General features: G+C 40.8%; 1 protein-coding gene across 2 annotated transcripts in view; it reads right to left on the reverse strand.

Annotated features, from left to right (window-relative positions):
- Positions 1–26359, reverse strand: part of Unc13c (unc-13 homolog C) — a 417871-nt gene that overhangs the window by 50319 nt on the left and 341193 nt on the right. For both annotated transcript variants that reach the window (XM_038322705.1, XM_038322704.1), the window contains 3 exons: positions 14923–15011; positions 8643–8792; positions 2654–2777 (listed from right to left, as the gene is read on the reverse strand). In XM_038322705.1, the coding sequence (XP_038178633.1) occupies positions 2654–2777; positions 8643–8792; positions 14923–15011 (363 nt within the window). The remainder of the gene's footprint in view (positions 1–2653; positions 2778–8642; positions 8793–14922; positions 15012–26359) is intronic.

Consider the following 26359-nt stretch of genomic DNA (forward strand, 5'->3'; position numbering starts at 1 on the left):
CATTATGATATTTTGGGTTTTATGTCAAAGGTGCATAATGGGTCTACTCTAAAGATGGAACAGAGGTTATCTGGCAAGGCTGGCAGCGTGCCAATCAGCGTGAGTGTCCCACTTCTGAGCGTGCTAAGTCTGGGCTATGGAAGCAGCTGAAGGGCAGGTAATCAGTTTAATGAAGCACATGGATAAAACTTTTAAGTATTTTTAACAGAGGCTTTCCCCTCCCTCCACTCCCCAAAATATATGTGTGTGCAATCCTAAGACATTAGGCTGCAGAAGGTAGGGGTGTTCTTCCTAAAATGGTGTGGCGTCTGTCAGAGACCTCCCCAACTCCTCCTCAACTCCAGATTCTCCTAGACAAAAACAAACAAACAACAGAAACCAATCTGGAAATTACTGGATTAGTCATCCAGAGCACTCCTAAATGAGATTGCTGTGGCAAGGCTGTTGCTGTATGTGACTGGAAAACTACCGAGTTTGGCCAAATTCGCCAGCAGCTGGGAATAAAGTCCCAGTGAGGGAATTATTCTCAACTATCTTCTATATTCTTTTTCCATTGCAGAGTACATGGTCAGAGGGAACAGGAACAATTCTGTTTTTTTTTTCAGTACCAAGTATAATGCCTAGAACATATTAATTAGAAGCCTGAATGCTATTTGGTCATGATGATAGAATGAAACAGTTCTACACTTGCAGACGTCAGTTCTAGGAAGCCTTGAGATCATTATATACTCTCCCAGGAAAGACTGTCTGGAAAATAAAATGCTACATGTGGTTTTTCTAATGCAACATTACATGTATATTCTGAAAAACCCAATAGTCTTCAAAAATTGCCCAGTGTAGTGGCCCTCATGTAACAGTGGACAAGATAACATAAGCCCAAGGAAATCTCCACCAAAGAACTGTTAAAAAATAATTGTGGGCCAGTGAGATAGTTCAGCAGGTAACAGAAGTTCTCCTCATGCCTGATGATCCAACTTTGATCCCCATAAGCCCATATGAAGGAGGAGAGAACTAACTCCCCAAACACTGTCTTCTGATCTCCACAAAGGCACACACAGATATAATAAATAAGTAAATGTATGTTTTAAAAAGACGTTCCTTTAAGAGATTATTTGGACAGGTTGAAGTGTAGGTTTCCTTAGGGAATGATTAAAATGTAAAATAAACAACTGGACTTGGATGTAGCAAAGGCTGTATGCGTGCAGTGGTTCTCCAAGCACAGCAGATAGTCTGCCGTGCATAGACGCCCTGCTGGGTGCGTCCTTTTACATGGAAGAGGTCCCATATTTGTTCTCTTGATACAGGTCTGTGCGGTAGCTGCACTGAGAGCTTCTCCCATGTTTCTGCTCCCAGGGAACTGATACAGACACCACCCCATGGTTATTGCTCCCCTGCTGACCATGGCCATCATTGCATTGTGGAATTATCAAATATACTAGTTATTATAGCAGAATAAGACTTCTGTGTGTTTTAATATTTGTATGTGATTTGGCTGTCCACAGATGTAGGCTCCAAATGAAGAAACTGTATATTCATAGCTAGGAGTTAAGTCAACAAAAAACATCTTTATCTTACATCTTGGCCTACCTTATAAGAAAACATTTTCTGCATATATACCGTTATAGGATACATAGGGACCATGCATACATGATTAATAGTGTTGATATGTGTTTTAGAGTACTTTATAATTATTATTTATATACATTTATCTTTCTTAGTTACACACAGGAAAAAAAATTACCCCAAACATTAGCTTGATTGTTTTTTTTTTCTTAATTGCTTGGTTCAGCATGTGTGAACTGAAAAGGCCTGCACTGTGTGGCCACTTGGCCATTGTCTCGCTCCATGGCTGGCTGATGGTTCTGGTTTCTTTTTTCTTGCGGGTGATACAATCAAACCTTTCAAATCCACAGAAAGCCATCTCCTCTATTAACCTCCAAGCAGGGAGGCAACAAGTGAAAGTTGAAAGGAGAGGTGAAAAAAAGTCAACGTGACTGCACTGGCTAGACTTTCTTTTCTAAGCTGTAACATTTAAGAAGCACACTGGCTATATCTGAACCCTGCATGTTCTCTGTGGATTTGCAGCAATATTAAATTATATATAATAGTATATATAGTAAGTATTGTTCTTATCGTCTTATATTAAATATAATTAAAAATATATAACTAGATAACCTTACAAATTAAAGTTAGGCTTGCCCTTTCTCCCTTTCACCCTCCCTCCTTTCCTCATAGCCAAGGATGACCTTGAACTTCTGATACTCCTGCCTCTGCCTCCACAGAGCTAGAATTACAGGTGTGCCCCACTGCACCCAAATTTATATGGTGCTGGGATGGAACCCAGGGCTCTGTGCATACTTGCCAAGTGCTCTACCAACTGAGCCACATTGCTGGACTCGACTTATTTTTTATTAAGAGATGGAAGTTTGAAATGGCAATTAAATATGAATTTAGATAGCTACTTTCATTTTTTAAAATTGATTTAGAAAGAAAAATGTTCTTTGATCAACCGCTGTTAAAAATTCATATACTAAGGAAAACCTTCCCTAAAAGGATATAATTCATATTCAGCTGGGCCAAAACTATTCATTTGAACAAAAGGCTATCAAATAGGAAGCTGAGCGTGGGAGGACGGCACACTGTAGGTACGTACTGTTTGGTCTGTCAGCGGAGGGAGGACGATCTGTTTCTCTATCTTGTTAAGAACTAGCTTCCAGAGTTCCTTCAGAACTCGCTTCAGGACCGTTTTCTCACAGATTTTTGCTGAAAGACTTAATCTGAAACAAGATTAGATGGTCATTCACTCTTGAGTCTCAGCTATGTACCAGCCTACAAGGTTGACCAGATATAGACGTTCACCATGGACACAGGAATCCTTCCACAGGCCTCTTATGATTAAAATACTAGATCTCATGTATGGTAAAGTAATATATACATATATATGGAAAAAGATATATAATATACAATTATAAACAATATATAAATATATTAGCCATGCTACCCATGACATGATCCAGTTTATTTGGAGAAAACTGAAACAACAACAAAAAAAATCATTGCATTTATTTTCCTACAAATAAAAAAAAATTCCCTTTTACTGGTGAGTAAGCCTCCATAGTGTGTTTCTATGTGTGTGTGTCATGTTTTCTTTTTCCGTTCACCTGTTGTTGGACACCTGGGCTGGTCCTATAACTTGGCTGCCATGAAAGCTGCTACAGCAAGTACAGACACATATATGTCCCTCTGGCATGCTGACTAGGATCCTCACAGGTATGCCCCTGCAAGTGGTATAGCTGGAGCACATGCAAATTCTTCTATACTGATTTTCATAGTGGTTGGATAGTCTGCACTCCTACTAGCAATGTGTATATAAGGGTTCTGGTGTGGGAGAATGGTCTGTATTCTGTCAATTGTATTTTAAATAAACACTGATTGACCAGTAGCCAGGCAGGAAGTATAGGCGGGACAACCAGACAGGAAGTAGAGGTGGGTCAATGAGAACAGGAGAATTCTGGGAAGAAGGAAGCCCATTCCTCTGCAGTTGTGAGCCCGCCACAGAAGAAGCAAGATGTGACTGACTTGCTGAATAAGGTACCAAGCCATGTATCTAGCATAGACAAGAATAATGGGCTATATAAATTATAAGAGTTAATAAGAAGCCTGAGCTAATAGGCCAAACAATTTATAACTAATGTAGACATCTGTGTGATTTCTTTGGGACTTAACGACCAGGATTTGCTTCTGTCATTCTTGGGCTGTGAACCAGTGTGACAATGTCACACACACACACACACACACACACACACACACACACACATATACACCTTTCAATTCTTCCAGGATCTAGAGTTTGCTAACACCAACAGGCAAGTTGTGTCTTCTAAGCTTTCCTCATGTAAGATTAGGAGTAGCATTTTCTGGTGTTTGTGTAATGCTAAACACATCCTTTTCTACAAGACTCTCCTGTACATAGTTTTTAACTAATTATGCTCATTTTACAAATAAAACATAGGCTCTGAGAGACTTAGAGATGTGTCCAAAGCAGGGAAAAAAGCTAGTCCAAAGCTAGGGTGTGAGACCTAGTCAGGCTGTTTTTTCTAAGACAAGTGCATCTTTCAGCACCATGTACCATCCATCTTGCATGTCCTCACAGAGAAGAGGAGAGACAGCAATGAAAATATCCTATAAGATGATTCTGTGCTCATTGAGGACCTCTTTAGTGGCAGTGATTTGACCCTGATACAATGAGGCTAACATAGAGCTTGTGTCTCATGGTAGACCCTTGACTACTCTTAGTGCTTTAGGGCTCAGAAATAACAACACTGGCGGTGATTCTTATAGGCAGAACTGAGCATTTTCCACACTAGAAGACATGGACAATAAAGAGCAAATGGCGTTTAACTAATTAAAATTGATATAAACAGGGAGATTGCTAAAATAAATATTCCTCTAGAAGTTTTCCTCCTAGCTCTATGTTATAATAGAAACCCAATGTACTTGAAAACAACTTCTGTGGGTGCGTGGAGGCTGGTGTCAAGGGTATCAGCTTCAGTCAGTCAGTACTGAGGGTCTAGACAGTGAGGAACTAAGTACACAGGCTACTGCACATCTTCACAGACATTCTAAGCACAGCGGGAGCCCATTTTGCTGAGGATTTAGAATTTTTAGCCTCAAAAGGTCGAAGCTGAAGGAGCTGATGCTGGTTTGTTAGTGCATGCACTGGGCATGCTAACTCATCTTGATTAGATGGGAGCCAAAGAAGAAGTGGATAAAAGCGAAGGCACATGTGTAGCTCTTTGTAGGTTTCTGCTGGAAATGGAGCACGCAGCCCATTTTAGGAAGTGTTTGGAGCTCAGAGAAAGGGAAGTGTGAAGAAATGTTTTATTTATAGAGGCATAGCCTAGCACAATGTGATTTCTACAGGGATTTTCTCAAAATGACCTTCAAGACTTTCAGGCCCCCATTGTTTGCTTCAGATAATGGAAACCGAAGGAGGAATCCAGCAACTGCTTCCTTAATGTAGTCCGACATAGTCAACTTCACAACACAAGCCATAAAACATAGATTTTTGTGACTTGAACTTTCTAGATTGACTGGATATAGAACCAATTAAATAGACAATTTTCAAATGCTATGCATACAATTGACAGGGGGAATTTTTCATTATATAGTTGGTCCTACTTTTTATGAAAATATACCCAGTCACATTTCTCTACTACTGTCGTGCCTGTTCCCCATCTGTGTTCATTCAGATCCTATCCACCTTTAAATACCTAGCTCAAATGACATTCCCACTCTCTGAAAAGACTGCCACTCTGCCCCCTTTATGTTGTTTATGTACATTTCTTTTTCTCTCTTCCAAAATTATCAGTGCCTTGAGAGCAGAATTATTGTCTCACTTTGAAACATCTTTTCTGTCTTTGTTACTGTCACCATGGCTGTGACAAAACACCAGGAACAAAGAAACTAGGGAGGAAAAGGTTGATTTGGCTTCTACTTCCACATCACAGTTCGGTATCCAAGGAAGTCAGGACAGGAACTCAAGCGGGGCAGGAACCTGGAGGCAGGAGCAGATGCAGAGGCCATGGAGGAATAAATACTGCCTACTGGTTTGCTCCACATGCCTTGCTCAGTCTTTCTTGTAGAACCCAGGACCACCAGTCCAGGATGACATCACTCATAATGGACTGGGACATCCCCCATCAATCAGTAATTAAGAAAATGCTCTAAAACATGCCTACAGCCTGAGGGAGAATCTCAATTAAAAAATTGCCTTCATAAGATTGGGTTATGGGCACATCTTAGAGCATTTTCCAAACAATTTAAAGTTATGCATTCTGAGAGCCCAAAGAACCTTTCCAACTTTCCATGTTTCATAGAACCACCTCTCTCTTAAATATTGCTAAATAATTCTCACATATTTTGAAAGGTTGTAACTCTTTTCTGACTTAATTATACACAATCTCATCTTGCTAAGAATGATAAGGAAGGCTACATAGGATGTACAATCTACTTTAATTACACATGGAATATTAAGCATGTAAAATAGGGGCTGGAAAGGTGGCTCAGTGGTTAAGTGCTTTGATGGCTCTTCTAGGGGATCCAGGTTTGATTTTCACTACCTACACCACAGCTCACAGCTGTCTGTATCTCCTGTTCCAGGAGGTCTGATGCCTTCTTCTGGCTTCCATAGACTTTGCATGTACACAGCATATACACACACATGCAGGTAAATACTCATATACACAAAATAAATATTTTTAAAAGAATATAAGCTCATCTAAATGTATTAAAATAATAGTGAACTCACTTTTTCCATTCTTGTACTTTATAGTTCCAAAAATTACTCAGCTAGCCTTTTGGTATTATCGGAATTACCTAGATATTCCATATACTCTATAACTTTTGGTTGCAGAGTATTTAAGAGTATTTAAAAACAAATAGTTTTCCTAGTAAAATATGATGACTCAAACCATTGATTGGCATTCTGAAACGTAAAGGAATCCCACACGAGGTATAAGAGAATCAGGATTGCTCAGTACCTGTTGTCTATAACCACTGTATTCAGTAACCAATTGCTACTGGTTGTAGGGACTGAACTCTGTATTGCCAGATAGAGCTTCATTGCAAAATAAATTCCAAGGGGACATTTAGAAGATAATATAATAAAATTCTGCACTAAAAAATCCAAAGATGTGAAAAAGCCCTTTCTTTATCATTCCCATTTCCTTCCTCGCTTTCTACTTTTCTATACATCCCCTGTCTATTTGCCTGCTGCACACCGTACTACCGTCTTGCTGTCTTCCACAGTATTTCTTACCCGCAGAGAACAGGGAGAGAGACTCAATTTTTCTATCAACTACCGAAATTAATTCAACAGGAAATTAACTAAGAAATCAATCTGTCTTATATCAGTTATACCCTAAGGGCAATAGAGTTAAGGAAGAAGTCATGTCTGTGTAGAAGAGGCTCTTTCTACTCATTCCTGCTAGACTTGATCTCTATTTTTTATCCTCATGTTAATTTGCCACAACTATAAATGAGATAATGTATATAAACTACATATATGACATGGATCTTTCATATACATTAAAAGTTAATATTTGTTTCTCTTGTCCACCCTAAGTTCTGGTCCTGAGCACGGCTCAACTGTACCTCTTTTGGAATGTCTGTAAGCAGCACCATCTCTGAATTTTGAGTTTGGGGAGTTTTTAAATATAGAAATCCAAAATGCTTCAAAATCCCAATCTTACTTTCTCCAATGCTGGGGAGCAAACCCAGGGCCTGGCACCTGGTAGAAAAGTAGGTACCACAGAACTATCTCCTCAGGCTGGAAACCTCGAAACTGGGGCTCAGATTCTAGAATATTTCAGATTTGAGACCTTTGACTTAGGGATGTTCAGCTGGTATCCCTATTACTGAATCATTTAGCTAGATGTTCAAGTAAGTGGTTCTGAGCTATGAATATATTTTAAATATTAGTCCCTTGGGCCTACCACAAACTATAAATCAGAATGTTGAGCATAGAGATAAGAAGGAAACAAAATGCACCACACCCACCAACCGACCAGCAAACCAAGCAGAGTTTTTGTTAAGAACACTCAAGGCCAACCCACACCCTGGACAGATGACTGTAATCTCAAAGGCGCTGGGGGCCTGGGCTTTCTTTTTAATGCTTCCCAGTGATTAGAGATCGGTTGGACACAGGAGGGCATCCAATATATCAGGCTTTGCTGACGTCGTATTCACGCCTGTGCTATTTTCTTTTCCTGCGGGTTTCTGATGAGAAATCAAATATTCTGGATTTAATTTGGTCTCTATACCCAAAAGAATGGAAACTAATGTGTTAACTGAGGAGCAGGAAATTTGAAGCCTTTCTCTGCTTCGGAACAGCAGCTCCCTCAGCCACCAATACTATGTTCCTCTCATTTTTTTCTTGCTCATACAAATATTAATAAGTTAAAAGTATGCTGTTCTTTTTTGTATGCAGATATCTTTGTGTGTGTGTGTGTGTGTGTGTGTGTGTAGGAGCATCTACACATGCCTAAGTGCATGTGAGGACTAGATGTCAATCTCAGGATGTCATTCCTCAGAATCTACCCACTTTTGTTTTGGAGAGGTAGTCTCTCCCTGGCCAGGAGCTTATCAAATATGCTGGGCTGAGTGGTGGGGGAGACCCAGGGACCCACGTGTCTCTGCATCCACAGCACTGGGATTATGGGAGTATGATTATGCCCAGATGCTGCTGTTTTTTTTAAAAGACTTATTTATTTCTAATTATGTGTGTCTGTATATATGTATGTATGTATGGATATGTGCATGTGGGTATAGGTTCCTACAGCTCCAGTTAGAGGCAGTTGTGAGTTTCCAAGCATGAGTGCTGGGAACCAAACTCAGGTCCTCTGCAGGGGCAGTATGTCCTCCCAACCCGAGCCATCTCTTTTGACTGTTTTACATGAATCCTGGGGATCAAACCCTGGTCCATATGCTCATCTGACTAATGTTTTATTTATTGAGCCATCTCCCCAGAAGTCCTTTTAAAGTAACCTTATACAGAGGAAGGCAGAATTTCCCTTACAGAATTATCAGTCACATTTAGGAACTCCGGGTCAAGTAAAGGCTAAAGTGGGTTGACAACTTACGTTTTGTCCAAGAAGTCCATGAGCGGCCTCAGAACGATCTCCGCGTCCATCGCTGCACTGTTCTTATTGGCTGTGCTGGTGCCATTGGCTCTCATTTGGTTTAGCTCAACACCCATCTGCTTTATGCACTCCTCAATTACAAGTTGGAAACTGAAAAGAAAGAACATAAACTCTGGAGGAGGAGTAGATCAGCTCCCAGAAGACTGAACCATTTCAAGAGGAATGGCTTTCCTTCCTCGTTTGCTTGCAGGCTTAAGCCAGGTAAGATCTTGGGTTGTGATAAGCACATACTTTGAACCCCGGGGATGCAAAGCAGACCACAGGGATGCTCTTCAGGCGGGTCAGTGAACCTGGCTGTTCATTCAGCTGTCATCTCTGACAGCTGCTGTGTTCCTGAGTGCAGTTGGAAAAATGGCAGCTCTAGAGAGATTATGGGTTTTGTGACTGACCCTCTTCTCCACTTTCTGTAACTCCGCACCCTCTTTGCTTTCTCTAGTCTTTCTGGCAACTCCTCCCAGCAGGCTGATTATTACTACCTAGGGTTCTCACAGTCATTAAAGAAAAACACAAAGTGCCCACTAACGTTAAATTTCAGATAGTAATGATTTTGGTGTAAATGTATTCATTCTACTGTTTGGGATAAAATTGTATTAAAAATGACTCACTATTTATGTGGGATTAAAATTGAACTATGCTCTATTTAGATATCATACTTTTTGATTCTCAGAGACTTGATCTTTGGCCCAAGAGCCCCTTTCTTGATGATTGCATCTAGTTTCAAATACGCATGGGGTAGCCCTGGTTTACACCCTGCACTCCATACCACTTCATTAAGCTGTGTGTATGTGTACCCTGTTCATGTGGACGTCTGGGTTCCTTACGACAACACCTGAACAACCACAAACTTGCACAGAGTATCCTTAAATCTGAGGACTTACGAGCTGCCAAATGTGCTCATTTGACCAACCTATCACCCGCCTCCACAACCGTCACTGTCCGAGTCTTGACAGATCATTTCACGGTAGAGACCAGGTCTGCCGCCCATGTTACGAGGTTTCAGTAGCTTCCCAAAACCAGCTAGAGAAAAATCTGAAACCACTTCAAGGATGGCAATGAACAAGAGAGGCTTGTGGGTGACTTCGGGGAAACATTGCTTGCCACTCTTCCCTGATCTTTGTGGCAGTTCAGGCATAAGAGCATCCTTGGAGCTTTTGTTAACTCCTGGGTCTGACTTCACCCTGAAAATCCTAAGGTCGCTGTTAGAGCCCTTCTTCCCTGGAAATTCTAATGGCTTCCCTGGTGTTTCATTTGTCTGAGGCATACCCCAGCTGTCACCTCTGCAGTGTCCTTTCCTGAACACTCAAACTGAAGTTACAACCCTTTGAGTCTCCAGCCCCTAATCACAGGGCATAGTTTAAATTGTATTGCACATTACTTGATCTTTGTGCATACGCATAGTATGTAGTCAGTGATCTGTTTATTGCCTATTATTCTTATTAAATATAAATCCTTACAGAGCAAGAACCTATCCATGCATGGTGGCAGAAACTACTATGCCTGGGACAAAGTAGTTGGTTCAGGAAGCATTGGGACAGTAATTTAAAATGCTGTATTATACAGACAAAAATATGAGGATAGATCTTAAATTGGGTTTTCTCGACACAAACAAATGGCAGCCCTGAACATGTGACAGATACATGAATTAGGTAGAAGGTGGTAATGGCTTCATAATTCTGCATATCCAGAAACACCAAGTTGTGTGCCTTGAATGCACACAGGTTTTATATATCAATGACACCACCACAGAGCTATTAAGAAGCAGGGATTGGTTGAATGGCCCCCCTGGAGTGCTTCCTTCCCCTTGCCTCTTGTCTCATCACTCAGATTTAAAGAGCCTGAAGAGTCAGCCTCATACTGTAGTTTCTGTTCATTCTCTGTATCTCTGGTATGAATGCTGGTGGTCTTCACCTGAGAGTGTGAGGGGGAATTTAAAATGGTGGATAAGCTTGGCATTCATGACTAAGATGCTTCTGACAAGAGGGATACTTAGAATACAGATGCATTGAGGGGTGGAAAACCACTGAGGAGATAAAAGCTTGGGAAATGCTCAATTACTGTGTGATAATGAGGAGGGAGGGGCGGGGGAGGTTTGACCTCAGCATCAAAATCAAGCCAGTCCCATTCTTCTCCCCCATAACCCAGGTTATGTTATCTGAAAGATTACAGATGCATCATAGAGGTTTGTAGCTTTACTCTATATTGCTTGCTGTCTGAGTTAAATGGAATACATATTTTTTTTACACACACATATTTACAAATATTCAATAAATGCATACTATGTGCCAATCATGGTTTCAAGGATTCAGAACACACAAATGAACAAAAGAGGTACTACTTGTCCCCACAGCACATGAGACCTTTCCTTCATTTTAACAGTGTGGAAATATTTTAGCTATTCAGCTATGAAGCATATAATTTTTTAAAGTTTTAGTTTTACTAAAGATAGGGAGCTTTCAGTAGATAATTTAGGTTTATTTTCTTTTCCTGGCCTCCTAACAGTGGGTTTAGAAACACTTACTGGTAATTCTAAATATCTCAAGGTCAGGGTCTATTATCCACCATTATGTTAGTTCTTATTTTCTATTCAGGACACCATTCCGTAGTTGACATCTGTATTTGGCTCCTGGTCCCTGTGACTGTGGCTCCTTCAGTACCTGTTTATATTACATTGGAATGACCTCCTCCAGCCTCTCATCTTGATCATTTCAAGACCCTCACCAATTTTATGTGGCTAGGTTTTTTGCTGGTGGAAGATATAGGGCAAGCATGGACCTTTGTGGCAATGTGTTTATTTAATAGTCACAGGTATCTGAGGTGATAATGGTAGAATACAAGCAAGGTTAGAAACACCTACTTGATTGGCTGACCACAGCCGCATCAATGATCCTCCTGGCTGTAGCCACCTCTTAAGGAGTTACCTTTTTCTTGCCCCGATTCTCAAGCCAGTACACTGAGGTAAGGGATAGACTGAGCAAAGCACACAGAATTTATGTTTCCAGTGTGTGAGAAGCATGCTCCTGAGCAGATTTAGACTGTGAACTTAGCGGCCAGGTTGTGAGATTAGGCATCTGAAGGAAGAGTTCATGGTGCTGATGATATGTACAAAGACATTCAACTTTTGCATGAGTCTAGCATAAACCAAACCACAATTTCACCAGAAAACTCCTCTGTACCCATTCTTAGTGAATTCACCTACAAGGTCTTTATCTATTCCGTTTTGTTTGGAAAGGACATTATTCACCTGCTTGACTAAAAATAGAACAAGGGAATAATGACAGCAGTCTCCTCGGGCACCCAAGGAACCAAACACTCCCTTAAGAGTTCCTAAGAAACGGTCTTGAATTATTTGCATCTAATCCTGCCAGCTTCCGGCACTAACGGTTCCAGGAAAGAAAAGGACTGAACCAAAATAAGTGAACAATGTGTGGGAAAGCAGAAATTTAAGGGGCACAAGTTTTGAACCTCTTAGACCATCTTTAATTTATCACTGACATGACATCACTTGGTCTGTGAAGGAGGCAGGTATCTGGAAGCAGGCTAGGAGTCCATGAAAGGCTTCAGGCTGGGGTTTGCTTCCATCCTGGCATTATCACAAAGCCAACCTAACAGTCAAAAGTTCTAAGGAAGGTCTGAGATTTTTAATGACTTGAGATGCGGTTGGCTCCTGGAGTGAATTCTTCCCGCATTTGTAAGGCTTCAGCCTCAGTTGCTGAGAGGGGAAAGGAGCAGGCTCACGTAGTTCTCCAGACTGACTTTGTGACATGATCATGCTGCTTGCCATGGACTTCCCACCCACCTGTGTGTGACGTATCATAGCAACAGCCTAGAATAATTATTCTTCTTACAAGGCAGGCATGATGGGTAGCCTGTTTTCTTCAAGAACATAAATGACCTTAACGAAACTCAATTTGATGTGATATTTTAAAAATAATGAAAGATTGGGTTTCTGGCAACTGTGAGTTTTGGTATGTAGGATAAAAATAGATGATATTCTGTGCTGGGGATGACACAGTAGCTGCAAAGACACACTAAGGAAAAACCCATTTTATTCTGGTCGAGAGGAAGAAATTTCCAGCCTGGGTGGAGATCTAACATTCTGGTTGGGCAGGGTCAGTGACTTGCCTTAAAGGATCATGTCAGGGAGGCGAGACCACCCCTGAGGAAGGTGAGCTCAACTTAAGCCTTGCTGAAGAGACGGGTGGAATAACTGCTGGATTAATTTCCTTTCCAGCAGAACCCCACACAGTAGCTTGCTGGGCTGCAGCAATGCAGCTGCAGTTTCTTGAGTCTGTTTTCTGAATTACCCAGAAAAGCGCAACCACTCCCTTTCTTCTTTCCATCCTTGTTCTAAGCACATTCCCCCCAACACTTCGGGGTTCCTCATGCTTCCCACCACATGGCTGACTTCCATGCTTCTCCCTCCTCCTTCAGGCAACTGCTGTGATTTCCAGCTCGCCTTCCCTGGGGTTTTCTTTTAAACTTGAATACAACTGTTCTTAATCTTATAAAAATACCGTACTTCTAGAGCCCTGGGAGCACCAATCTTTCCTTCATAACCAAAGTCTGTCTGGATTTTTCCAAGTCTTGTGTATATAATTTAGTCTTCGGAGCACCAATGGGATGCTAAATCTTGCTAATATATTCAGCTTTCTGCTCTCTTAAACACAAATTCAAATATTTCTCATCAAGAGGATTTAGACAACTTACAGAAGCAAATGTAAGAGTCAAGCATTGGTTTCTGCTCTGTTTAGCTATCTTATTTTCCATAAAGTTACGAGCCAGTCTAGCTTTATTAGGCTCCTTTTTCCTTCTCCTAACTTTGCTAAATAATTTCTTGATGCCTTTTGTAGCTGAAGGCAACCTCTTTTTTTCTTTGCATTTTTTCTATAACATTTTTCTTTAACATTTAACATTCAGTTAACACCTTCATTCAGAACTAGAATGGAGGCAAGCCCGAGAGGGCTGAGCCAAAGCCCCGTCACTGGTCGCCTCAAGGGAGAGCAACTGAGGCCCACATCTCTGAAACAACTCCTGCTGTTCAGACTCAGGGCAGAGAGAACCTCCATCTTGCTGATTCACAGTCAGGCTGAGTCCACAGGCTCGTGAAGGTCACTAGCAACACAGCACAGAGGCAATGCGCTGAGCTCGGTGCAGAGTAGAGGGAAGACACATGCCCTCAGCTCCACAGAGCCAGGGTGCCTCATCCTCTGTCTGAGCTGTGGAGATAGTGTTGTCCATCAAGACAACACTACTCAGCTTGAAGAACCTGAGACGATGCCTCAGATTCAAGAGGTCTCTACGCCTGGAGCTCTCTGTGCTTCTTCATCCTGATGTCTGAGAGATACGGCACTAACAGAGTCCCTTCCGTCTTTCTCGTTAAATGTGGCCTTAGGAATCATTAAATGCTTACAAATCATTTGTCTTCCTGGAACCCAATAGAAAATGAAGACTATCCAAGCAGGAAGCTTTTGCCCTAAAGATAACTTTATAACTACATTGGGAAAGTGAATTCATAGTTTAAACTGATAAACATTTATTGAACTAATATTTAAACAAATTTTATATTAAATTAATGAACCTCTTCAAAGATATATTTAATTTATACCTGTTTTGGTAATTGATAGTAAAATGATTGCTTTCTCATTCAGGGGTAGAATAAAGCTCATTTAGGTAAATTCTCATTCTTTAGAAACATACCACAGATGAGGCAAGTTGACTTTTAAAAATATAGAGGCCCGTAGTTCTCATAGTTTCTAAACTCTTGCTCGTGAGGTGGTTGGGGTCATGAACCCTAAGTGGCATTGATGCAATCTGGTATGGAGCTGGGTATTGTTCTTCTGAGGCGCAAGTACAGTGACATGCAAGGCTTGGGCACAGTGTACGCTTCTTACATAAGCATTCACTTTTCCTCCATCTCTCCATTGTTTCCACAAATCCCTGCTCGCTAGTGCACACTCATTGCAAATGCTTACAAGCTCAGATTTCTGCCCTTAGAGAAAAGCAAGGGAAGTAAATGAGTACATCAAACCTAGGGCCCGGTGTTATAAGGACCACTAAAGCGAAAGATGCATAGACATCTTTCAGCAAGGCATTGTTCTTGGATCCTGGGGTCAAGGAAGATTTCAGAGAAGATGAGGCTTTGAAACCAAGTCTTGAAGCAAAACAAGTGATCATTATAAATGAACCCTGATCTAGTCAGACAACTAATTAGGCTGCTTACCTTTCTCCATAGGTGACGCTGAGCTCATCCAGAACCCCGTTGAGTTTAATTTGAAGTTCTTTTAGAATGGTGCTGGCTTCAGGGTCTAGCTGCAGAGAGACCATAAACAACATCACTTGGGAGTTTTAAGAAGCTCATGTCTACTTTTCTTAGAAGCATTCTGCTTGCAATATGGTACCTCCAAACATTGATACATATCTTTCTCTCCCCATTTTTTTTGTCTTTAAAATGCAAAAGCTTGGGTAACTGAAGAAACCAGGAAGGATTCTCATAGACGAGAATATTGATTGCTTCACATGACATGCTGAATGCAGTAGGAGCTAGAGGGCAAAGCTGTTCTTGGTTACCGTGATGGGATGCAAAGCGTGGCAAGAATATTCCCCAGAACATGATAATTTCATATTTTGTAATACACTAGTTGAAAATATACTTTGATTCTGAATACATTTCAGTCTTTAATACAGCTATAAATAACTAGGTGTGTTAAAATAACATTGAATAAAAAGTTAACTTTTGAGGAGAGGTCAAGTATTTCCTATCTGAAAAACCAAGGACTAGAAATCTTTCAGAAGATTTTGGAGTCTTTGCCTAGAGTTTGCTAAAACGCAATTATTATTTAAACCCTGAAATATGAGAAGCTTCAAATGTAAAACCAACCCCCCCCCAAAAAAACAGAAAAACCCAGAAAAACAAAAACCCTCCAACATTTAGAGCATTTTGTGTTTCAGACTTGAGGGGTGCTAAACATGTGTTGCTCCAGATATTACTGGGGGTGTTTGCATATGTTTTTCAACTTTAGAATTTCAGGCCATAGGAAAAGCCAATTTGCCAAGCTCTTGTGTTTCTTTGGAGATCATTGGTCTGACTTTTCTCACAGGGTATCCTGCGTAACCCAGAGTGAGATTTGTACTTTGTTTTTTTCTTTAGAATTCATTTTCGCAATGACAGTAAAGGATAAACATGGAATTTGTCATCCAGAGAAGTTTATCCCATTGTTTGTGTTTTTACACATTAAAAGTAGAGTTGAATTGTAAACAAACCTTCTGACATGTCGATGTACACCGTAAAGCAGAGATAAAGTCATGGAGGAGCTAATGTGTCACGGTCTCTGAAATTGAAATGTCAACCTTCCTTCCTTTGAGCCTTCAGAAATTAAGTTACCTCTCATTACTGTGTGTAGTTCTTTGACAAACTGGGGTTCTAATGAAAAGAGGCTGGAATGGAGCCAGTTTCTTGAAGTGAAACAAATAAATACATGACATATAAACCAAAGATCTAGGAACTGTATCAAATGAATGTGAGATCTGCTAGTAACGTAAACTCCTAGGATCTTTTCCAAAGACGTGTCCCTGTAAGCATACCAGAATATGCCCCAGAACATGATAACTTGCAATACTCCAAGGGTATTTTTTTAAAACTAAGAAACTGCTAGCAAGAATGTGTGTGTGTCTGTGTGCACATGTGTGAGAGGCTGTGCATACAGAATATATGTTTGTGTATGTCCATGTGCACATGTGAGATTCTGTGCATGAAGAATATATATTTGTGTAGAGCCTAGAGATTGATAATCTTCAATTGTTCTCTACCTCGTTTTCTGAGACATGGACCCTGATGGAATTTGGATCTCAGCAGTTGGCTAGAGTGTCTGGCCAGTGAGCCCCAGAGATCCTCCTGTTTTCAGCTCCCCAGGGCTGAGATCATAGAAGCACATCCAGCTTTTTACATGGATGCTGGGGACCTGAACCCAGGCTCTCATTCTTATACTTCACCCACCAATTATCTCCCTAGCCCTGTAGAAAGTATTCTTCACATGCCACTGCATCTGGGTAGCTCTGGATTGTGTGGGCATGACCAAATATGACATGGTGGAACTGAAACCTAAATATGCATCTGTTATATGAGACTTTCCCAATCCTGTCAAAGCTATCCTTGTTGTCAAGATCAACTTGGATCTGGGTAACTGCCAGGACTGTTGGTTTCTTCTCCTCTGCAGAACCAAAGTTCTTCTGCACGGATTCCTGTTTAAACTCAGTCTAAACTATTCTAACTTCCTAACCTTCAGCAAAGGAGACACAGGTAGACTGCCCCTCCAGCCACAGGGAAATATGCAGGCTGGATGTTTCCCTTCTGTTTTCTTTACAGTGGCCTTAGCACTAACCTTTTCCTGGCCTCATTTGGATAAAGCTGTAGGGAGAAAAATACTCTTATTTGTCACCCTCCGCCCCACCGGGCTCCGCATTCCTATGAATACAATGAGTGCCGCTCCCACCTACCTGTCCACTGCATCTAAGAAAATGACTTTGCATCAAAAGACAGGGTGGGCCTGCTTATTAAAATGTATGTTTGCTTTTCTCATCAGTTTGACGTGTATATTAGTTTTACTGAGCTGTTAAGGCAATACTTTGAAAGCCATACCAAATGGTTTCCTGGGCCACTCAGAGGAAATTATGACATTTCCTCATTCATTTACTTTAGGTATTTGTGAACAGATATTTTCTTATCAAATAATTGGTTAGTATATAAAAAAACTGTCAGACTACAGCAATTTAAACACAATGACACTGAGATTTTTTGATAAATGTGTGTTTTTACATAAGTTTATATAAAAAGTAGCTTTCACATGACAAGAATAAAGAAACAAAATAAGCCTAAAAGAAAATTTTTATTTTCCATTATTATCCAATCCAAATAAAACCACCAAATCAAGCAAAGCAATTCTGAGGCCAGTGTGGTTCTTTCCAATATATAAATGCTTCTTGCAATGTTAGGACTATGAATATAAATGTATTTATCTAATTATAAGATAAGTAGGAGTAACAAAATTACTATTTCGCATTTTGTAGATTTTTTATTGTGTGTGTGTGTGTGTATGAGTGTGTGTGCGTTTGTGTGTGCACACATACCCATATGTCCATGACAGGTTTAGGTGCCCACTGTGGCCAGTAGAGACCATCAGAGCCCATGGAGTTAGAGTTGCAGGTTACTGTGAACTGCCTAATGTGAGTGTGGGAACCAACCTTGGGTCATCTCGGATGAGAAGCAAGTGCTATTTACTTCTGAGCTATCTCTTTAGTCTTATGTTCTGCATTTTTCAATATGCAAAAATTAGGAAAAATTTCCCATTCTTATAAATGCTCTATAGTTTTAAGAAATGATATACTTGTGTTTTAGAACCCATTGCCTAAATTACCAATAGCTTATCTTTAAAATGATTGGCTACTTTGCGAAGTTAAAAAGGTATGTAATATTTTCATAAATCCTTCCACATTAGCCTGGTTATATGAGTGGTAAAAGGATGAAAGCAAACTTGATTTTTATTATTATTTAAGATTATTGTTGGAAGTTTAAAACAGTCCTAGAAGAATACTGATAATAAATTAATAAATTAGTAACTAAATTTGCATATGTATTTGAGGAGTTTAATTGGCTGGTTGTGTAAATTAACTATGCAAAGAAGAGTATACTAAAAAGCATTTTACAAATGATGAATTAAGTTCTGAATTTATATTAAAGCTACTAAAGCATATTTTATATGTACTTTATAAGAAGATTGAGGAATTCCCAAATCTAGCCTGGCAAAAACCGGTCCTAATGTACAGAATAAGCTCTAGTCGTAAGTAGATAATAACATTGTAAATCATTGAGGGATTCAATAACACTGAGACATGATTATGAGATGAATGCATCCAAGATTGCTAGCAGGGGCTTGGGAAGATGGTTCAACAGTTAAGAACACTTCCTCCTTTCTCAGAGGACCAGAGTCTGGTTCTGAGCACCAATATCCTCACCTTACAGTTGCCTTTAACTAAAGGTCTCAAGGTTCAGTTGATTTGGTGCCCTCTTGTGGCTTCTATACTTACTGTACTTACATACACACACATATAGGCACACACATTTGAAAAAGTCTTATGAGGAGGATTGTTAGTAGGCAAGCCTTCATTACATTCTTTCCCATATACTCTCTCTTTTTCTCTTCCTTTTTCTTCCCTTCCTTTCCCTTTCCTTTTCTTTCTTTTGAGACAGGGTCTCTTTATATAGCTTGGCCTCTCTTTACATATCCTGAAACTTTCTATGTAGACCTGGCCAGCCTTGAATTCACAAGGATCCTCCTGTCTCTGCCTCCCAAATGTTGGGATTAAAGCCATGGACCACCACATCTGGCCTTTTATTTTTTTCTTTAAAATACAAGTTATTTCTCTCTTCCTTTTGCAAACATTCCTTCCCAGAGCTAGTCAGTAGCGCTAGCATTTACACCAACTCTGCTTTCTCCTATTACTGTGATTCAAAACATTTTTATTGTCTTTTCTATAGAACTTTAGCTTGCTGTGCAAGTCAGTGTATCTTTTCCAGTGTCCTGTAAGACTTGCATGTACCAAATACCTGGAAAAGGGACTGGAACTGATACACAGAACCATCACAGGAACCATCCTGATGGCCAGCATGACTCTCTATGGATGCATTTACTATTAATAATACACTTTTGCTCTGAAATCAAACTTCTTATTCATCGGCAACAACAAATTCTGACTTATCATGTTACTCTTGATTTCAAATACCTGACTACTTGCCAGACCATGTCAAATTATACTCTGACATTGGTTCAGAATTCAGTCACCATACCAACTCTGCATGCATTTTTGCTTTTTCTTTCTAGCACTGATTCTCTCTCTGTGGATCTAATCAGAATATGTGCTCTTTTACCCTCTTTAAAGGAGGGGTAGTTAAACTGATCATGAAAGTCCTGCCAGAGTTCCGACCAGAAGGCTGCAAACAGCCACTGAAATGCTTCTGGTGCTCATTAAATTCACCTGTAACTAGATGTCATGGAAGAACTAAAGCTCTTGGGTGTGCCAGTTACTTCCCACAGTGCACTGCTGCCATTTCCTTTCTTTCCCATAGGCCTCTAGGCTGCATTGCTTTGTGTTCAGAGCCCTGTGTCGGTATGAGGGTGCCCTTAACTACCCATCGACAGAAGTACAACTGAGGAGGGAAGGCCGTGTTGTCTGCCACTCATCTCAGCAGAAGATGAGGACATGATGGAATGGTAGTTAACTTCCTTAATATTTTATAATTAAAACCCTTAATAATTTTTGCATCAAATCCCTTAATATGTCAGCATTAAGCCCTTTGCTATTTTTGCACTGGACCTTTTAATGGCTTTATTTAAATCTTTTGATAAGGCAAGGTCTAGCACCATTTCCACGAAAACTGGTCTCATTTCCTAGAAGCACTCTGTTCAGTTAAAGACGTGTCCCCTCCCTCTGGACCTTGTTCCTTTAACCCCTCTTCTTGCTTCATACTGAATCACTCTATTATATTGATTTTACTTCCCTGCTCTATAAATGTACTCTGATGATATCCCCATACAAAAAAGTGGAATAAAGGAAGAAAAAGCCAAACTTATTTGAACGAACCTTCTCACCAACATCTGACTGCTCTCATTCCTCTCCTTGACCTCCAAACTGTTCCCAGCATGAGCCTGAAAGTGCTCGCCATGTCTGTATCTTTGAAACATCTATCGGTTCTCAGCAGTGCAGCTTCTGGTCTGGACACTCCACTGCACTGTACAATACAGGTCACCATGACCTCTTCACTGTCAATCTGATGACCTTATCCATCCTGGTCAGCCTCTGTTCATGCTGCTGTTTATCTCTCAAGTCCTTAGTTTCTTGCTTGTCTGGTTTCCCATGGTTTGTCCTTTCCCCTATTGACTTCCAGTCCTCTGTGTACCTTTTCACTATTAGTCTACAATTTTCCCCTTCCTATTCTGCCTTCTGCTTTCCCCTGAGCAACCATGCTCAAGCCTATAGCCTCAGCTACCACTCCTGTGCTAACGACCCCCATTCTCTTCTCTGCATCCTTAGTAGCATGCCTGGACATCTTGTCTAGTTTTCCGAGGATCCCCATGTACCTCCTTCAGAGAAGATAAATACGGAACACATTGTCTTTTCTGGTTAATTTATTTCTTCTCATTTTTTTCTGATTTGGTAAAATGCAGATGTCATGTTTGATTTCTATATTTTTCTTCCACTTATACTTGGTTACCAAGATATGACCAATTATGTCTCTGAAACATCTCTACCTCTCTTGTCCTCTCAAGTTCCCAACTTAGCATTTTTTCTCATCTAATTTACAAGTTATACCATTTTTTCTGATTTCTCTTTCCATACCCTAATGTGTTATTTCTGGAGTTGATTCAATAAACTCCAGTTTGACTCAGCATTTGCTACCCCCTCAAGCTGGCTCTTGAAGGAAGGGCTTCCAGCAATTTCTCACAATCTTTTCTGGCTCTGGTTCTTTGTTTTAAAAAGACTGATTCTCTCCAACTGTTCCATTTTTCAGAGTCTATTTACTCTATGAGGGCTAGTTCAGCCAAAAATACAACATGGAAATCGGTGGCAATTCCATGGAGAAGCTGACATTAGGGCAATCTCCTTATAAAGTCATGGTATCTCACTGGACATTGTGGTGTGTGTCAGGAATACGAGATGTGGTCTGTACTGTAAATACTTAGTCACGAACGCTGCAGCCCCAATGCTGGTGCTGTTCTCAGAATTATTCCTGTTTCTTTCTGGAGAGGCCCCCTCAAGAGCTCGCATGATCACAGGCAGAGGCACACTGCCGCAAGCTCCTTCTCCCGCCCAGAAGGGCGTGGATGATGGGCTGGACATGTCAGTCACTGTGCAGAAATTCGTAGCTTAAACTCTGGTTTCTGAAAGCTGAAGGGCCTCAGTGGCTGTCCACCCACCCTAACTAGACAGCGTATGCAGTAAGACCCACCATTATTGTAATTCAGATCAACTAACGCTTCAGATATTGTAAGGCGCTTTCTTCAGCTTTGACAGCTGGAGGGGCAATAGTTCATCCATGGTTTTCCTTTATAGTCTTGAGTTGGTGAACAAATAGCACATTCTGGGTCTATTTCCACTTTTCTGTGCTGTTCATCATTGAGTAGACCCCTATCAGAACTATCCAACAGTCTTCCCTTCTCAGTATGACATAACTTCCCTTCCTTCTATACCCTCAGCTTGGGGAGTGGCTAGCAAGGTGCTAGAGCTTCTAATCACGGTTTTTTTTTTTTAAAAAACATAGTCCAAATTCCTTTTATTACAGGTGGGAAATCCGAAGCTCAGTTAAAGTATTGCGCTGTTGGAGCTGCAAGGAGATCAACAAGAAACCCCTTACTTATTGTCACTAGCCCAGTTGTCATCACAGAGGCTTTATCTACAGAGTGATGGAAACAGATGTAGAGACCCACAGCCAAACATTAGGCAGATCTTGGGGAATCCTGTGGAAGAAGGGATTATGGGAGATAGAGGGATCAAGGATGCTACAAAACCCCCGCAGAATTAACTAACCTTGGTTCATAGGGGCTCAGAGAGATTGAACCTCCAACTTGCATGGGAATGACCTACGCCCTCTGCACATATATTACTATTGTGTAGCTTGGTCTTCCTGTAGGATTCCTAACAGAGGGAGCAGGGGCTGTCTCTGACTCTGTTATCTGCTTTTGGAACCCTTTCTTCCTATTGGGCTGCCTCAACTGTGGTAATAGGGGAGGAGGTGCCTAGTCTTAATGTAACTTGATATGCCATGGATGGATGATAACCACGGGAGGCCTGCACTTTTCTGAAGAGGAAGGAGAAGGAGTGGATGGGGCAGGAAGAGGGGAGGCTGGGAGGAGGGGACTGGGGGAGGGGACTGTGATCAGGCTGGGGAAAAATTAAGACATTTGTTATCTGAAGCGATTCCTATCTGAAAATGCTATTGCAAAGCACACGCCTCCAGAGGATTTGGCTGGAAGGGGCTTAGAGCTTCCCCCCTGCAGCTGTGGACTAGCTGTGGGCTGTGCAAACCCAGAATGAGTCAGGGACAGAAGAAACGGGTCATGTTCTGCCTAGATTTTATTCTTTACCCACGGTCATTTTGCCCAGGCTCCCTTAGTTTCTACCCATTGTCTACTTCTATCGCAGCATTACAGTTGTCAAACTGAACACTGAGTGATGGGCAGAACCCTCCACGAATTGTATACATGGCATGTCTGAGGGCTACTATGACTAGCAGGGGAAAAGAAGACTCGGAAGAACTGAAGTTTAGAGAAAGGGGAGATGGGAGGGCCGAGTCAGTCAATGGGTCACCATAGTGGTTAGATAGTAGCACTAATTTCTAGTGTTGCACGACACTATTCAGAACAATACTGAAGGATAGCATTTGCCTGTACTATCCATAGAGAAATGAAATGACCAAAGTACACCACACTGTGCTAAGAATTGCAACTCGATCACTACAGTGTATACAGGCATCAAAACTCACCACTCCCTAAGTATGTCTACGATGAGCTGTCAGCTGGCAACAAAAAGTCCTGAAGGAAATCCGTGTCTGCACAGACCGATTATTTGGTTAGGACTGCTGTGATTTGGAGCGGTTGGAATGTTGTAGGTCCAGATGCTGATTATCATATCTGAGCTAGCTTTAGCCCCCTGGACAGTCAACCCGTACCCATCTTTGTGTCAGAGCTAAAAATCCTGTGACTAATAGATAAAACCCTTTTGGAATCTGTTAAACTTAGCAGACCACTGGCTTCCCCAACCCGCAAGCTAAGAATGTTATCATCTGAGGTCTACAGAAAACCTTCTGCCACCTTGCTGTAACTATCTCTCTTATATACACTTGCCTTGCCTTTTGACTTTCTTTTTCGGTATAACTACCCAGCTTCATGAAACTGCTTCTAGGTGGGAACATGGAATTTGGGGTAACCTAAATCCATGTTTCTGCACCATGATCACTCCACTTTGCTCTAGAATACATTATCTCCTCTTCCTTTGAAGGCAGTGGGCCTCAACCTTCCTAATGCTGTGACCTTTTAATACAGTTCCTCAAGTTGTGATGATCCCCAACCATAAACTTATTTTTATTGCTATTTCATAACTATAATTTTGCTACTGTTATGAATCGTAATGTAACTATCTGATATGCAGGATATCTGATATGAGAGCCCGGTGAAGGGGTCATGACTCACAGGCTGAGAACCACTGCCTTAAGATAAAAAGCTGTGCTTTTATTTGCATGGACATAAAAAATAAACACAATAAAGGTGACAAGAACATACTATTTTTTACTGCTGCTTACATTGGTTTATGGTATGTCAGGACAGCTATAAACAATCAAATGGTGTGAATTATTGTAGAAGGCAGATAGAGCATCTGTCCCTCCTGGCTGTGGCATGTGTGTCCCTTAAGAGAGATGCTAGTTTAAAAAGAAAGTTGACAGTATGTGGTTGACCCTGCAGGCTGCCAGAGCTCTGGGGGGCAAGGTTAACAAGCAGTCCCTACCTGGGTACTGCATCTCATTCCAACATGGGCGGGAGCACAGGACCTTTAACGTATCCTAGTTACTTTGCTTTCACAAGCTCAGCTGCTGAACCAGACTGTATGTGGGAGTCGCTCTGGACTCAATTATATTTGTTAAATCATGTCAAGTTCAGGTTGCGCTTCTAGCTCATTGTTCTCTTAATTTTCTATTAAAGCGAATTTCAAAAGCCTAATTACAGAGATGCCTAGGAGGAGACAGAAACCAGGTAATATCTGCAAATGAAGGCAAACATGTCCGACGTTTGCTTCTCCTTGTTGCTACAAAACTAATAATAACTGGTTGTATACTCTGACTTCAGCCAAGTGCCACCTCACCTTTGAGTTATAGCCACAAGACAAGATGTTAGAAGTTTGAGTTTCCTGTAGAATAAAATACAGCATTTAAACTTCCTTTTGAAGAACATTTTCCAGATTAGAAAGAATTGTCGCTTTTCCCTCAGACTCCTTATCTCTTCTTATTTTGACTTCCTGAATAAACCCAAGATTTTTTGAAGTGTGGCCATCTTAGCATTCCTGTATCTCTGGTGCCTGGGAAGGTCTATAGGCTCTGAACCACGTGATAACGGGTCAAGCTTGAGGGGAAGAGATGGGAGGAGATGCTTAAAGTGGCCCAGGTAGCATGGGTGCGAGCTTCTGAACGTGTCTTTTTCTGGACCAGTGATTCTCAACCTTCCTATGGCTGGGACCCTTTAATACAGCTTCCCATTTTGTGGTGACCCCCCAAACAAATTAATTTCATTGCTACTTTATAACTATAATTTTGCTACCTTTATGGATTGTATGTAAATATCTGATATGCAGGCTATCTTCATGCAATCCCCAAAGGAGTTGCAGCCCACAGGTGGAGAGTCACTGTTTAAAGTGCAGAAAGGTAGCCTGGGTCTTAATTGCTGGCTTAGGAGCACTTGTTCTTTGCAGACTTCTCTAGGCCAAAGACAATGACAGATTGTTTTGTTTCCTACCCCAAGCCCTGCACCCTGCAGGTACAATAACTCCAAGTAGGCATAATGGATAATTAAACCTTTTAATTTCCGAAGTTTTGAAATTGCTTTGGGAGACAATTTTAGAACTGAAAGTAAGTTATAATTAATTGACTAGTCTGTTTTATTATTGAGCTGCCTGATATATGCTTTATAATTTAATTTATTTGACTATTTATAGTTACTGAAAAGTGATAAAAACAGTAAATTGATCATCATTAATTTATTATTAAGTGACATTTCTATTTATATTCGGGGGAACTATATAACATAATATATTCTGCATGGACAAACACAAAATTCTTAGAAAGTCAAGATCAATCATATCAACTGGAGAGCTGAATATATAGCTTAGCAGCTTTAAAATTATAAATGAAAAAATGCTACTTTTAAGTAAAACAATGCATAATGTATAAATGAAAAGTCTATGTAATGTTTTTAAGAAATGCTGGAGTTTTGTATATGGCTTCAAAATAGTTATCTATATTTTAGAGCTATTATTTTACTTTAATTTTTGTAATTAATTCTTGTTTATTTTTTAATTTTTTAATAAAGGTATCTTTTTTTATTATACATACCCATCCAAGTTCTCCTTCCTCTCCTCCATTCCATCTACTTACCCCCTCCCCATCCCCCATCCACTCCTCAGAGAGGGTAAGGCACATTGCTTTGGGGAAGGTCCAAGGCCTTGCCTATTATATCTAGGTTGAGCAAGGTATCCATCCAAAGAGAATAAGTTCCCCAAAAGCCAGTACATGCAGTAGAGATAAATCCCAGTGCCACTGCCAGTGGCCCCTCAGTCTGCCCCAGCCATGCAACTGTCAACCACATTCAGGGGAACTAGTTTGGTCCTATGCTTATTCCTTCCCAGTCTGGCTGGTGTTGGTGAGCTCCCATTAGCTCAGGTAGACTGTTTCAGTGGGTGTCCCCATCATGGTCTTGACCTCTTTTAGAGCTATCATTTTAAATACAAGCATTTGATTACGCTGTTGTGTACTGTCACAAATTCCATCCAAACATCTTGAAACAAGACTCAGTGAACAGAAAGTTGGCTGGTTGAGGGTGGTGCAGGGAGAGGTAAGACAA

This window comes from Arvicola amphibius, chromosome 3 (genome assembly GCF_903992535.2).
Source record: "Arvicola amphibius chromosome 3, mArvAmp1.2, whole genome shotgun sequence".
Lineage (NCBI taxonomy): Eukaryota > Metazoa > Chordata > Mammalia > Rodentia > Cricetidae > Arvicola > Arvicola amphibius.